Source organism: Dermacentor silvarum, chromosome 10 (assembly GCF_013339745.2).
Source record: "Dermacentor silvarum isolate Dsil-2018 chromosome 10, BIME_Dsil_1.4, whole genome shotgun sequence".
NCBI lineage: Eukaryota > Metazoa > Arthropoda > Arachnida > Ixodida > Ixodidae > Dermacentor > Dermacentor silvarum.
The window spans coordinates 13,566,122-13,581,327 of NC_051163.1; the positions used below are offsets into that span (position 1 = coordinate 13,566,122).

A 15,206-nucleotide genomic window follows, 5' to 3' on the forward strand; every position below is an offset into this window, starting at 1 on the left:
CTTTTTCTCTCCTGGTACTACGGTGCCGGCGGAAATCAATCTGCTGAATAAATGCTGCTGAACGATGTCGTCATAATGAACACTTTGAATAGTCACACATGACCATCAGAACTGCATAAATATCTTATTTGTAAACACATATTCGGCGTCAACTTCTACGAGAAAACGGCACACGCTGTAGCAATTGCAGCACGGTGAGAGACAGCTATTCCTTTCCAGAGTGTTGTAAAGGCCGATCCTGGCTGGAGCATGTATATTTGCTTAAGATATAAAAAGGTGCATTGCCTTTGTCACATTGAATTTCAAGCGTTCTTTACGGGAATTCGAACCGTAACATCCAGGGAACAGTTTCTGCGTCGATCGTGAAATAGTTTCGCGTATAGGAATACCAGTATTAATAATAATAATAATAATAATAATAATAATAATAATAATAATAATAATAATAATAATAATAATAATAATAATAATAATAATAACAATAAACTTTCAGCGTACATGTTCGTGCACCAGTGGGCCCATTTCCGGTACGGCGTATTTGAAGAGTACGGCTGCCATGGTGACAATCAGTACCCGTTGACGTACTGCCACAGCGGCAAGGTAAGCCTGGTTTTCATAGTTGTGAATAATTCATAATTTGCACTGCTCAACGCTCAAAATGGCCACACCTTGATGTTTTGCAAGTAGAAATGCTAATATTTCTATAGTTTACTGAGTTTCATAGTACGTGTGGAGCAGAAAAACACAATTAAGGGGAGGACTTTAACACTGAAAGAAGAAGCCTTATTTCGGGGCCCATTCCGATGTGCCTTTCGACATATGGGACGCAAGCTGTCTGCTACTTAGATAACCACATAATCAAGTAAATGGAATGTCTTCTACTTAACCCTTTATTGCCAAAATGTCACACTGTTTTCAGTACTTTCAGCAGCCATAGGCCGCCAGTGTTGCCCATTTGTTAACTATGGGGTCAGCTTGAGTGCAAAATAAATAATTTCGAGCAACTTAAGTCATGAAGTATGCAAAAGGCATAGCGAATAAGAAACAGGACACAAGAAAAAGAACATAGACAAAACACACTTTTAGCGCTAAAAGATATAAAGCCAAGCGTGTGTGGTGTTGTTCTTCTTGTGTTGCTGATGCGCTACGCCTTTTGCCTCCATCATGTTATACTAGCAAGCGCAACGTGCAACTTTACTGAAGTCATGAACTGCGTCAGCCTTATTTCTTTTTCTTTCAATATGCGCACATTTTTGGCCACGTGCCAGACGTCGGGAATTCGCGACTATACACCGAAGTTCATTAAACATTTAGGTCGTCCAATACGAGGGCAAAATGGAGCTAAAATTTCATACGTTTTTTTTTTTTTTTTTTTTTCTGACAGGGCTTTATTAATTCCGGCGCCAAAGAGTTAAAAAGAATTATAACCCAACAGAGAATGCTGTTTCAATTGTGTTTCGAACCATAGGTATAAAACCAAGTTTGATTTCTTTCTTTCAAAACCAGTTTCAGCACGCCGCAATCCAAACTGCGCGAGCGCGCAGGGCAAGCGTCAGTTTTCTTATATTTGGCGTTATTTCTTTCAGAGCTAGGACAAAATATCCACGCAAAAAAGGCATCATTGAAACAAATTTATTAGCTGTTTCTAAGCACGCTCTGCAACTTCTGAAATAAGACCTAAGCCTTTAAACAAATACTTCAGATTTCGCAATATTAAACCGTTAATTCCCTAACGAACTGCCGTTCCTAGTTCGAGCAACTCAAGACACTACAAACAATATGCTGTTTTTGTCATTCGTTCAAGGTAAACCAGTCTATCTTTAAAGTTTGCTTCTAGTTGCGTGAAACACGCGGTATATTGCTTTCGTGAAGTCAGTTAAACAGAATCCACACCCTTCTGCTAAACGAATTCCAGGCTATTTCTTCAACAATGCATTAATAAATCAGCGAACAAGACATACACAGGCCTTAAAGCGTTCATTTTTGTAGCTACGACGTTGTTACAAGTGCGTCTTTGATTTCAGGTGAAACTGAATGCCTGTTCGGCAAGGATCGGCTTCGCCGCCAGGACAGCGACTGGAGGAAAGTGCTCCGTCGACAAAGTGTGCCGCCTGTCAGAGGACTGCGTGGTCAGCTTGCAGCATTCCAGCAGCGGTCATCCCATTGAGTCATCGATCATGTTCATGCCCCGCGTTGGCAACGTGAGCAGTAGGCCTACATCGTTGAAGTGCTTCACTTTAGGACAGTATCAGTGGACAGGATGGGCAGGATCCGAGGGGCTGGGGGGGGGGGGGGGAGGATAACATTTTTACAGAGGCGTGATTAGTTAGAAGGGTGCTACACAGTGGGAGAGAGGGTAGGTGCCTCCGTTAACTACGTGTAGCAGTTGGAGGTTTAAGCGTGCACAGCACACGTGACCTACCTCACGTACGGTCAAAGACGATACTGCATGGGTTTGGGCCTACCTTAGGAAGGTTCCTGTAGCAATTTCTTACAAGAGTCTATCAGTCAAACGTTGTGAACTCATACCGCAATGACATGAAATGACATTTAAGACATTAGTTCAGGGACATTACTTCAACCTAGAAAGCACATATTTTCCTCATACATGCAAAGAGCCGTGAGGTATGATAGTTTTGCACGGTGACGACTGAATACTTGCTCCGGAATGGTGGTGACGATTACTATCGCTTTGCTCTGGAGGTCGAAAGATATAGTAGTTTCTCTAATTTTATCCATATAGGAATAAAAATGTTGAAGGCTCTCCGCCACTGACAGTGCGACGACTAGAAGAACGGAATGAGACATAGTGCGACACAAAGCGGCTCAGATCAGTTTTATTGCGATAGCAATTATATGGACATTCCAAAGCAGATTTCTGCCGTCGGCGTCGCCGTCGCCGTGAGGTTCCGTATGACGTCAATGGAGATGAAATGGTCGCCGATGATGATAAGTGGTTCTTGAGGGAAAGGGAAAGGTTGGCGCTATCTTCAACCTTTCCCTTTCCCTCAAGAACCACTTATCATCATCGGCGACCATTTCCGACCCGAACGCTGTAAGTGCGAGTGAAAGGGCACGAGGGACGCGAGCATTCCCGGGGAGTGAACCCACGGTGGAGAACAAACGCGCGTTCCGCGCCGTGCTCCCTTAAGGGCTGCAGAAGTAGGCTACTCTTTCATCCTTTACAATCACTATATATGTAGAGCAAACGCGCCTTCTTCCGACGCGCGAAAGGCCGCGGGGGGGGGGGGGGGGGGGGGGAGGGAAGGGAGGCGACGTTTAGCTGCGGCACCAAATGCGTATTGATATAAAAACGTTGCGAGGCGAAAAGGTGGGTAAGATTTCCGACGCTGCTCGACGAGCGTTCCATTCTGATCTCGTCGAAAACCTCCGAGCCGCCCCCAGAGGCACCGGCAACAGTAACCAACGCCGCGCGCGTTCGGTGCGAACGCGGGCAAAACGCAGACGCCGTCGGCAACAGTTCTCCGCGTTGCTGGTGCTGCTGCATGTCCAAGTTTATACAGCTCATAAAACCACTATCCTTACTCCGTATAGCTCTCTAATAATTTGCTATCGCAATTGATGCTTCGCCTTTCGGGCGAAACTGCGACATTTTTTTTGAGTCAAGTTCATCTGAAACGCAGTAATGCTCTCGATAAGTAGATTGCATTTAAAATAAAAAATTTAAACTGCAGTAACTGTTGTTTCAAAATTTTTAGTTATACGATGGTATCTTTTCCATAAGTTACTCATACTCGTTGAAGAAACAATCGGAGTTTACAGCTCTAAACGCGCTCCAAGTCACAGACCACATCCTGTAAGGCTAACCAATTCCATATGCTATTATAAAACGCTCTACAAAATTGGGATAAATTTTTGTGGTGGATTGGCACAGTTGTAACCATCATGCACTTCAATTTGTAGAAGTTGTTCAATTTGCGGCACATTGGGTGCACATTAATGAACAACAGGTCGTCAATCTTCTCGAGTTCCCCACTACGGCGTGCCTCATAATCATATCTTGGTTTTGGCACGTCATACCCAAGAATTTAAATAGTCTGGGTTTTTAAATTTGCGACAATTTTCGTAAAACAAGTACAAGGCCGAAATCAGTAACTTTCCCAAGAGACGGTACAACGAAACTTATTTTTCTAAATTTAAGTAAATATGTTCCCCTCGGTTCACTGGTGGTCAAACGAGATCGTTTTTAGGTTCAATATGTACGCGAATAAAGAGCGCTAGAGGTTCAACATTCTTTAACGTCAGCGCTTCTTCATTGTTCCAGCATCAGACGCCCGAGCAGGGAAAATCTGCGTCCAATCTTAAACTCAAATGCTAGAACGTAGCATGAAACAGGAAATGGGACCAGACAAAAGCTTTTGATCTTTGCTGCTTTCCTTGACGATCTGGAAATTCGATCGCTCGGATTCAATATCTGGAACAGTACCGACCATACTTCTTGCAACAGCGATGTGTGGGGATTAGCTAGTTCGCGAATCGTGTTGTGTGATACCCCTTCTGTCTCATATGAGCTCCTGAATTGTGTAATCGCGCAATCTTTCACTTGCAAGTGTTGCTTAGTTTGGTTTAGTGGTTGTCTGACGGGGGCACATCAGGGGCTGTCTCTAATCATGCCAAGAGGAAGGTTTAAATAAGAAAAGGTGTACACCGAAATATTGGAGGCAACAGCCATCATTCGCAGACTGCATGCTAGATGGCGCAACACTACATTCACAGATATTTCGTCAAGGCACAGATACTATATACGCGATTCGTAGCGCAAGTTTGTCAAAATGTGCTTAAATGGACCACTAAGATTACCAAGTACGAACTGCGTAAGGGAGAAAGCTGAGCTTGCTATTTCAAGTCCTTTCTGTCGCAGATTTAGGCCGAAAGCCTTTAACTTCTTTTCTTTCAAAAATTGCGTGTGCAAACGGCAGTGGCGCATGCGGCCGCGGATTCTACCATTACAGAAATCTGCACCGACTCCCAAAGTGCATATCGTTACTTCCTTCAAGGCATAGCGCCTAAGACAGTCACACATATTTTACAAAACATCCCTCCGCTTCCCCATCCGGTGACCATCACGTGGGTGCCTGGGCATGAGTGTGTCCCCGGGAACGAGCGCGTTAATGCGCAAGTCCGAGGTCTTTCCCTCCGGACTCCGGACGACCACTCACCCAAGCCCACGGAAAAACCAGGAGCAGGGATCTACACCTACCACCAGATTACCACGTATTACAGGAAAGGTAGACGAGACTTACCTGCCCCTCACCATTCCCTTACCCCCCATCAGTGTTCAATCTGGCGCCAGATCCAGACCAATGCACTTATTTCCCCATATCTGGCACATTTATTTTACCCTGGTCTCAATAATCCACAGTGTACCAGCTGCCAAGCGCCCCGGGCAGATCTTTTCCACTGTTTGTGGAGCTGCCCCAAGCCCATGGCGGTACAACCTATTCCCAACCCTTCCTTTTCCACGTGGGAGGCCGCTCTTCGGGCCACTTGCTCGGATGACCAGCTCTGGCTGGTGGACCGGGCCTGCCTAGAGATGTCGGCCAGGGGGCTCCCGGACATATAGGGGCCCAACCACATTTAAATAGATGAAATAAAGTTTTTATCCATCCATCCATCCGGCCGCATTGCCGGAGACTGAAAAAGGCGGCAATGCGTTACGCTGACATTTTCACAGGTGAGCCACTTTTGTGACGATGCCGGCGGCGGTCTTCAGCACAACCCGTTCGCTCCTAACAAGCAGAATAGGCTTTGCCAACAAAGGTCCACGTGGGAAGTGATCAGCGGCAATGCGGACTTTCGAAAGTGAGTAAGATATTGGTTTCCTTCTTCAATAGCACTTCCTTGTGTCAAGGCTTGAGCGACACTGCCCTCTGTGACGCTGTATGTCTCAGCGGGATTTTGACATTGCGTGTGATTGTGCGGTGCCTAAAGACAGTGTGACAAGGCCCACACAGCCACTTTCCATTGTTCAGTCTTCGCTTCGTTTTCTCCCATCTTTCGTGGGTCTTCTTTCTTTCCCCAGCGAAGGGTAGCCAACACCCGGTATCCTGTTGCTAACCGCCCTGTCTTTCCGTTGATTTTATCCCTCTGAGAGCTCAATTTTAAAGGGACACGCTTTACGTCGCTGGGGCGGGAATAATGAAAAGAAGCCAGTCTAAACCTACACATGCACGTTGAATACTGAAGGTACATTGTTTAGCTTATCTTGAATGACTACAAGCGTCAAAGTTTGCTGTCTTTATTACTCAGGCAGAAGTTATAGCGGTTAGTCAACAGTTCAGCATCGAACGGTCTAGTCATGCTATATTAGACTAACGTTTCGGAATTCCGCTCCCTGTCAACGAAGGAAGCCCCTTTCAGCGCTCCGTGAGAAACACGAGCTTCACTATTCAAAACACGCCAGGACTGCAGCCCATCGAAAGACACCAGCCTACTTATCCGACTATGTTTCTTAGGTGTTAGAGGTAAGACGAAATGAGGATGGGCAAAGTGACGGGTCGACCAAGACTGCAGGGCTACAGGAAGGTGAAACCGAGTAGGGTGGCGCCGGTATCCCGGATTGTACGTGTGCGGTTAGAGCTCCTGTACAGTGCATTATGGTGCTACAACCATGAATAAACTGAGATGTATTGGGCTTCTACGTGATGATCCAGTGATGTATATTTTATCTGGAAAATCGGTTTTTCATATGTATCTATATAACCATCAGCTGCACTTCAATCCTCGAAGAGTCAGGACTTGAGTCGAGTGAGCTCCTGAACGACACTTTGCAATAGGTTAAACGCGGATTCAATTATGAATCCGGGACCTCAAAGAGGCACGACGTAATGCTGACGCATTTCTCTCGCATTTACCGCTAAATCGCAACTGATCTTTTTTTTTATTCCCGTTTTGAAGGCTGCCAAAGCCAGACATCTCTAAGCGCATCGAAATCTCCTTCGTAGTAACTCAAGAGACGAATGTCACGCAGCGCATCCTGCTTGTTCTGGACGTCTCGTCCAGCATGCAGGTAAGCCACTACCTTCACGACTGGGAGCAGCCTGTGGTTTATATGCCGTTCCTTGTGAAACGAATGACAGTTACCGCTTTTTTATTTTTAGAAAAACAGACGCTTGGAGTTCTTAAAAGAGGCTATAACGCGGTACGTTAATGGCATCGCCAACGACTCACGTCGACTGGCCATCTTGACGTCCAGTAAAAGTCCGAATGTGGTGCACCCTCTCACAACGGTCAACGCTGGCACGAAGCCCGGATTCCTGAGTGCCATAAATAAACTGAAAATTGAAGCATCTACGTGCATCTGGTGCGGCCTCAGAAAAGCGGTAGCGGTAAGCAGGGTTCAGTCCATTTATTTATTTCACGAAGATTTAGCGTATAGTTCTAAAATACGCGCAGCGTGTCACAGCATTGTTTGTTCGAGTAAGCAGCAGCGAGTTTTAATGTTGACGATCCATTCAAACTTCGACGGAGAAGTGGAAACCCAGTTCTATAGCTTGGATCAGGAAGTGTATAAACGTGAGAAAACAATACGCTTATGCAGCTTGTTCACCACAAATAATGTACCCGAAACAGTTTCTGTTCTACAGAAGCGGTATTTCGAGATTTGAGGCCGTTTGGAACCATGAAGTGGTCGTATATATGTAGCAGCTGGTCTGCCATCGTTCATTCTATGTCAAATATGACGAACTGGTTATCAGCACAACCTACGTTGTTTTCTTTGTTTATTCAACATCTGTGATACTCATATTAGAACTGCATTGCACATGCTTTTTTTTTTTCATTCACATATCCGGCAAACCTAACCTTTGCTTCTTTTTTTCTATTCTTTGCTTGTTATACTACACTGTATTTCTGCAACCCAATCGCGCCCGAAGCAACTGATCTTCTAAATCGATGGCTTGCTGGATAAATGAACTCTAGCGGACGATTATCTTCTAGTGGCAGAGCTAGCAAATTATGGTCAACATATACTAAGTGTTTTTTACATACTTTGGCAAAGCAAATGCTCAAGGAATGTGGTACGGACATTTCTGAACGTCCCTTAAAAAAGCTCCGTGAAATATTTTTATGACTGGATTTGTCGTAATTTATTACTTCGTTTTTTTGGTTGTTGGGTATTCTCATGCTTTCTTTTTAAAGTATCACCTCGCAATGTTATAGCGGACTAAATGCAATTAAAACTAATTTTCTATTCACTGTCATAATAAATCAATAAATAAGAAATAAGTTACTTATACCTGATTTTTTATTTGTTACGAAGAAAAGTATGATGGGCAATTACAGGATCGTGCCAACCCTTGGAATTTTCCATTTTGATTTTCTAATATTGATTCATTATAATATTTTCGTTCTGCGAGTTTGTTAGTGACTGTTTCCATTCATTTATTCATCTTTCATTCAAGTACCCTCAGAGGTTCATTTGGTCATTACGCAGGAGGGAGGGGGCGGGGAGTGAATTACGATAATAGACGCACAAATGAAGGACATTAGTCAAACCTAGCTAGCGGCATAATTAAATATAACCAGAAGAAATACATATGCAAGAAAGTGCATTGAACCAATAACTAATCACACGTTCAGAATGGCCTTCAGCTCGCTAACAAAAACATGCCGATCACCAACAGGCACAATGTCAATTGGTAGCCTGTTCAAGTGATATTGCCACCCCCCGCACTCAAAAAAAAAAGAAAGAAAAAGAAGAGGTTGTATATGAAGATAGATGTTACTGCATGTCAAAAACTGGTCATATTTGTTGGAAGTGGGATGTTTATTTCATCAATTCAAGCAGACATATCTTTACCAGTGGTTCAGCGAGAAGAGGTGGCGAAAAGGCAACTGAATGACTGACAATGCGCCAATCCCCGCCCAGGCCAAGATATTGCCCAACACTCAGCATGTCTCTCTATGTAATACACAAATGCAGTGAAAAACAAAGCAACATAAATATTGGAGATCGCTCAGCCTGCTGCTCTAATACATAAATACAGCAGGAAAAAAAAAACTAAGCCGTGGTTTTAAGAAGTGAACTTGAATACACTCGATATGAAAAACTTAAGCAAAAGAAATTTTCACGACTGAATTTTAGCGCACAATACATTTCCGAAAAAGGTATACAAGATAAGCAAATCTTACGCAGAAGAGAAAGAAAAAAAAAGACATGTCATGTTTGAATCGTGAGTAGATAAGCCTTTTTTTTTTTTAATTGCTGCTGACCGGCTTTTATTCCCTATGCTCATGGTGATCCTGTTGGAGTTTAGAAACGAAGGAATAAGGTATGTCAGGTTTTTCCTGACGTAGTTGGTCCAAATCCTTTCACTGTAATATGTGGTTTTTCTAAAGTTGTACGGGTGTGTTCAGGGAATAAGTATCTTGAAGTTTATCTGTGTTCGATTTAAATTGATGGTACATGACTGTCGCTAGTTTTTTACAAAATATATTTTCGAATTTTAAGATGCTGTGCTTATGGAAAAGTGTAGCAAAAGGCTTTCGGCGCGGAACATTTTTCATTATACGTAACATTCTTTTTTTTTTTTGCTGTTGTTGAGCCCCATATTATTAGGCAATAATGAATGCGCGAGTAAACTATAGTGTAGTAAAGCTGCTTTGTCACCCAAAGGGGCAATGAGCATCTGATTTTTCCAACTATACCAATGGACCGCGATATGTGGGTGCGAAGTTTATCTATGTGATTGCACCAACTCAAAGTTTCGTGGAAGATAATGCCTAGAAACTTCTGAACGCGTTAGAAAGTCTGAACGCGGTCAATCAAAGCCGCTCGAAATGACTCATCTAAAATGACTGATCTAAACGCTGAAAAATACGATGAGATGGGAGAGTCGATTTTCCTACAGCCTATTCTCGCCGATGACAAGAATACCTTTACAACTGTTATTCATGATTTCAGCATCTCGAAACTTCCAGAGAGGCGACAGAAGGCGCAATCATTGTGCTGGTAAGCAATGGAGAAGGGAACACGGGTCCCAAAATCATGTCCATAATGCCGACGCTCCTCAAAGCAAAGGTCGTTGTGAGTACACTGACAGTAGGCCGTACGGCTGCGGATATACCTGGAAATCTCGCCTCCCAGACTCGGGGCAAAGCGTACGCCTTTCAAGACATGCATGGAAACATAACACTGAAAATGGAGACTGCTTTCGTGCAGGCGACCACGCCTTCGCTGAAAAAGGCTTCACGAGCACAGACGGTAAGCATGAAATCGCATTCTCTAGATGTGCCTCGAAAGCATTGTAGATCTATTTAGCTTGCCCAGCTGGCCGCGCCTGTAGTGCTAACATGGTAACATCAAGTGGTGCTTATTTCGGAGCCACGGGAAACATGGGCTTCATAAAGGACAAAATCATTTGCGAGTGTTATGAATACGATGTATGCTGTGTACTTGACGAAATGTACATTATCTTCTGTCAACTGTCCCAGACTGTATTATAGACTTTTTCCCCCTCGAGTCTGCCTCCCGCGGGATGGTGTTGGGCTGCTGAGCACGAGGTGGCGGGATCGAATCCCGGCCACGGCGGCCGCATTTCGATGGGGGCGAAATGCGAAAACACCCGTGTACTTAGATTTAGGTGCACGTTAAAGAACCCCAGGTGGTCCAAATTTCCGGAGTCCCCCACTACGGCGTGCCTCATAATCAGAACTGGTTTTGGCACGTAAAACCCCATAATTTAATTTTTTTTTGGTTCCCGCGGGGAAATTCTGTATTCTTCCTGTAAATAAACATGTTTGTATTGTATTGTTTGTATGCGAACGTTTCCATAAACAGTCGCGGTGGCTGATCGAGTAGGCTATGGCGTTGCGCTTCCGCGCATGAAGTTGCGGGTTTTGATTCACTCCTGTGGGAATCCCGGTGGAGGTGGAACGCAAAAATACTCGTTCACCGTGCTTTCGATGCGCGATAAGGAACCCAGGTGGACAAAAAATAATCCGGGCCCCATCGCTACTGCATCCCTCATAGTCATGTGTGAAGTTTCAGAACGTTTCTTGTTCCGAAAGTTACAAGTTTCTTGTTTTACACATACAATAGCAGGCAATGTGGAATAGGCAAATGCTTTATTAAGAAACGTTTGTAACGGTACTACAGTCGCAACAAATTTCTCTTTCATGTTTCTTTATTGTTATTTTTTTTTACCTGTGCCTTAACCCGAAGGAAAGAAATATGAACGCTGCACTCATGACACTTCTACCAAGCACTGCTTTGAAAATTGCACCCACCACGGTAGCCGAGTGACTATGGCGTGCGCTACTAAGTACGAGATGACAGGTTCGATTCCCGGTGGTGGAATTTCGATGGAGGTCGGAATGCGAAAGCACTCGTGCACTTAGAGTTAGGTGCATGCCGAAGAACCCCAGACGGTCTAACTTAATCCGGTGTCTCCCACCTATCACGTGACTCATAATCATACCTTGGACTTGGCACTTAAAACCCCGGATTAAAATTTAATGCTTCAAAATTGTGTGAAACATTGCTGTGCACTATAGCATTGTTGACCGCGGTCCTGATGGTTTATTTTCCATTTTCGGATAGCTGGTGAACACAGTTCGATCCCTGGACGAGTTGGTGAAGAGGCCATTCCAAGTGGACAGTAGGCGTCGGTAAAGAAACAGTAGTCTACGTCAAGGTTGACGACCTTCACAAGAAACTAGTACAGGCGTCGCTTGTCGACCCTAGCGGGCAGCCATGCCAAGCCTGCCGCAAGATTTTTACAGCGGCAGGCATCGCTGTAGTCCTACCAAGCCCAGCAGAGGTAAGCTATCCGGAGATATTGATGCTTTACAGAACTCTTCGACATTAAATAAGTGGCCAATTATTTGCCTCAATATAATTTACGATATCGGAGGTAGAAGTGTGAAGCACAGGCTGCACATATGCGGGTAGTAGACTACCCGCATATGTTTTGCAAATAAGTAAATGTTGAACTGGCAGCAAGAGACGTCGTGGTGAAGAGCAGCTTTGGAAACACTCACGAAGAACATGCTCGCAGTCGGTACGAAGCTTTTCGCAGGCGCATCTGGTGGAGGCGACGCATTGGAAATAATTGCCCATAGTATCATAATTGCTACAAATTATCAGGCTTTGCTAATCGCGTACAAGAGCTGTCTTCGGACAGTACATAGAGGCTCTCATTGTAACTGTGGCACTACGAAACTGTGAATATCATGGAGGAATACGAGCTTACGCTACGCAGCCGTGGCACTCCAGCAGTTCCAAAGAAGGTGCGTGCGCCTTATTGCCAAGCGCGAGCTTTATTAATTGCCAGAGAACTCTTGAAGAGTTCTCTGGCAAGTGCACCCTCTGGGTGCACTCTCTGAGTGCACGCTCTGGGTGCACTTGAAGAGTGCACCCAACCTGACTTCCTAATCGCTGTTATTTGCCGGTGCTAGGCAGCCAATAGGTGCTTCAAACTATAGCAGTATTATGTCGCCAGAAATGATAGTCCTGCATGTCGCGCGCGATGATGAACCAGAGGTACGTCGAGCCATACAACCACTTCTTTCATTCCCGAAGGTTGGGACTTGGATCCTTCACCTATGGAGCGCTAAAAAAGTGGAGGTCAACGTTCAGGTGAAATCTAAAGCCAGAAAAGAAGGCGTAGAGCCGATTCAACTCTCCTGCACCATGGCCAACATGCTGGTGGACCGACCAGATGCAGCAGTCGTCTATGCCAAGATAAGCAGAGGAAATAAGGTTGCCCTGGGCGCCTCTGTATTCGCCGATGTACGCGGGCCGAAAGCCGGGCGCGAGTCGATGCTTCAGCTTCATGACGACGGACGAGGTGAGTTTGCGAGCAATCTGTAAGTGGCCGGCATGCTTATATGCACGCTGGAAGGTAACACATGCACGCTCATCAGTGGCGTAGCGAGAAATTCTGCTCGGGGCGAGGGAGGGGTCACGTTGCAGTGCGGCCTCGTCCTTATAGAATGTGCCGAGGAATCAAATACATTAATGGTCACTGCATTTACATTACCAATGCCGTTGTGTATTAGACGCTGCAAACGAATTCGTGAACGCTACGCACTGTCAAGACAGGTAATATATGTATTTTTTCATAAAAGAATATATTCGTATGTCCAAAAAATTTTGGCACAAATAACTGATATCAATGCTTCCATGTTTTTGTCGATTTAATAAGTAATTAAAATATCGCACAAGCTTTAGAACTATATCAGTTCAAAACCAGCAAAGCAGTGCATGCCGCTGATATGAAAAACGCATAAAGGCCCTGAAATGAACAAGTTGAGGACAAATATTTTAATGAATCTTTGTCATTCAAGAACCTTGTTTATATTTTTGTACATATGCAACGGCCAGGGTATAATCTCAATGACGCCGTCCTTCGTTACAAATTATTGCGCAGGAGCAGCTGTCATCGGTCGTGTATTGTGAGTAATTGCAGCGAAATTGTAGTCGCAACAGAGAACATATAAAAAGCAGGCGTTTTGCAAAATATACAGTAGAAATGCGGAGATACTATGGAATATACAAATGCGAAGATACAGCTTGATAAAGGGCAAAAAAGTGTCAATAGTTCTCCCAAAGCAGCCCTCTCATCCACGTCCTGCGCGAAAAAGGCCAGGAGATTTTCTGCTCCTTTCTCTCGATCATCTTGCATTGGTGGTATTGCGGATGGTAGCATTACAGGAAAGTTATTTAAGATTGCCCTGTGCTTTTCGAACCGTCGGTGCAACTGTGCTAATACGTGGTCAATTAATGGAGTGATCACAGTTCTCTGGAAATATTCCTGAGCATTTTCTGATGCAACGCTCCTGCTGTCGGACACTGGCTCGTCGGCTGGTGATTTGCAGATCCGTTTTTTTTTTTTTTTTTTTTTTTGCCAGTCCCTGTACTTGTGCAAAGATTTTTGAGAATCAAGAAGTCGCATTCTTGCGGTCATTTTCGATCGCCTGCTGTACCACATCTACGTCCGTAATGGCGGCGCTCATGTCGATGTTCCTGGTCTGCTGCTTCTTTCAGGTTTTCGTTTTTGTTTCGTACTTTTAATATTTTAGTCTGAGAAGATTTAACATAACAGGCATGCGCTGTGGGTGTTTTGCTTCATGACATTTGTTTTCGTCATTCAAATTGAATTGTCATTCTCAAAATTCCGAGGAATAGCTTTGCCAAAAATGCAAAGCAAGGTATGAGCAACATTAATGATAGAATGGTTTGGCACTATAACCCGCATATAGCGCATGTCAAATAAGAAGGCGTGGCACATACATGTCCCTAAATATATTCTGAGGGCCTGCGTGGTTGGGGATGGTTTTCTCCGCCACCTGCCGACATCGCACGCCGACGCCGGTTGCCGACGCCGGATTTTCTGCGACACGGGGCCCTTAACGCTATCGATTTGAACGAACGCGCACTGAAGTGCGCCGCGCGGTGGTCGGGGCAACACGAAAAAAACGTGTGCGCTCTGGCTGGCTCTGGCAGCCCGCTGGTAGCGAGAACAAGAAAACTGAAGAGGCTAAATGTGTCCTCGCGAATAGAATTCCAAGTATAAAAAATAAATAAGAACGTAGTTAACTTCGCAGACTTCGCTGTCTTCACATGGACGCTTTGGCGCAGGTGAAAGAAATGTTGAAATTCTTTTATGTGATATGAAGGCACAAATGAATCAGCGCTTCGTCTCCTCGGACCTCGCTGCGTGCTGTCAACTTGTCTGCTAGTGTGTTGATTTGGCTTGTCTCGTTGCATGGTCCGACGTACGACTTTAGAAAAGTCAATGCACCTTTGGCGTCAAAAGTGTATAAGAACATTAAACGCATCAAGTTCCGGAATTGAAAAACTACAGCACGACTTTGGGAATGTCAGTGCACCTTTCGCGTCAAAACTTTCTGAGAACTTTATACCCATAAACTTTCGGAATTGCAATCCATGTGCTCCGTAGATTCCACGGCCGAAGCGAGATGCCGCGACGAGCCCGCACGCCATCGAAACGCCCTTGAAACTTTGTTCTTGAATGGGGCTTCTTGCGTTATGTGACTCCAGGTGCATGGGCGTTGCCACTAAATCCAGCCCGAGTTAGCAATGTTCGCGCCGAAATGCCTTTTCGAGCGTGAAAAAGACAGTGTAGAAAAAATCCGGAATGATTTCCGGCGCCAGTGGTTGTTTTGGTCGGTGGTTCATGAAAGCACGAAAAAATTTCGGGGGGGGGGGGGGGGGGCTT

The 15,206-nt window shown here is 44.7% G+C and overlaps 1 protein-coding gene across 1 annotated transcript in view; it reads left to right on the forward strand.

The window, feature by feature from the left end:
- The window catches only part of LOC125940850 (calcium-activated chloride channel regulator 1-like), a 146,212-nt gene that overhangs the window by 86,687 nt on the left and 44,319 nt on the right, over nucleotides 1–15,206 (forward strand). The window contains exons 5-8 of the mRNA XM_049657459.1: nucleotides 2,025–2,201; nucleotides 5,696–5,823; nucleotides 6,919–7,030; nucleotides 7,122–7,349. Of these exons, the coding sequence (XP_049513416.1) occupies nucleotides 2,025–2,201; nucleotides 5,696–5,823; nucleotides 6,919–7,030; nucleotides 7,122–7,349 (645 nt within the window). The remainder of the gene's footprint in view (nucleotides 1–2,024; nucleotides 2,202–5,695; nucleotides 5,824–6,918; nucleotides 7,031–7,121; nucleotides 7,350–15,206) is intronic.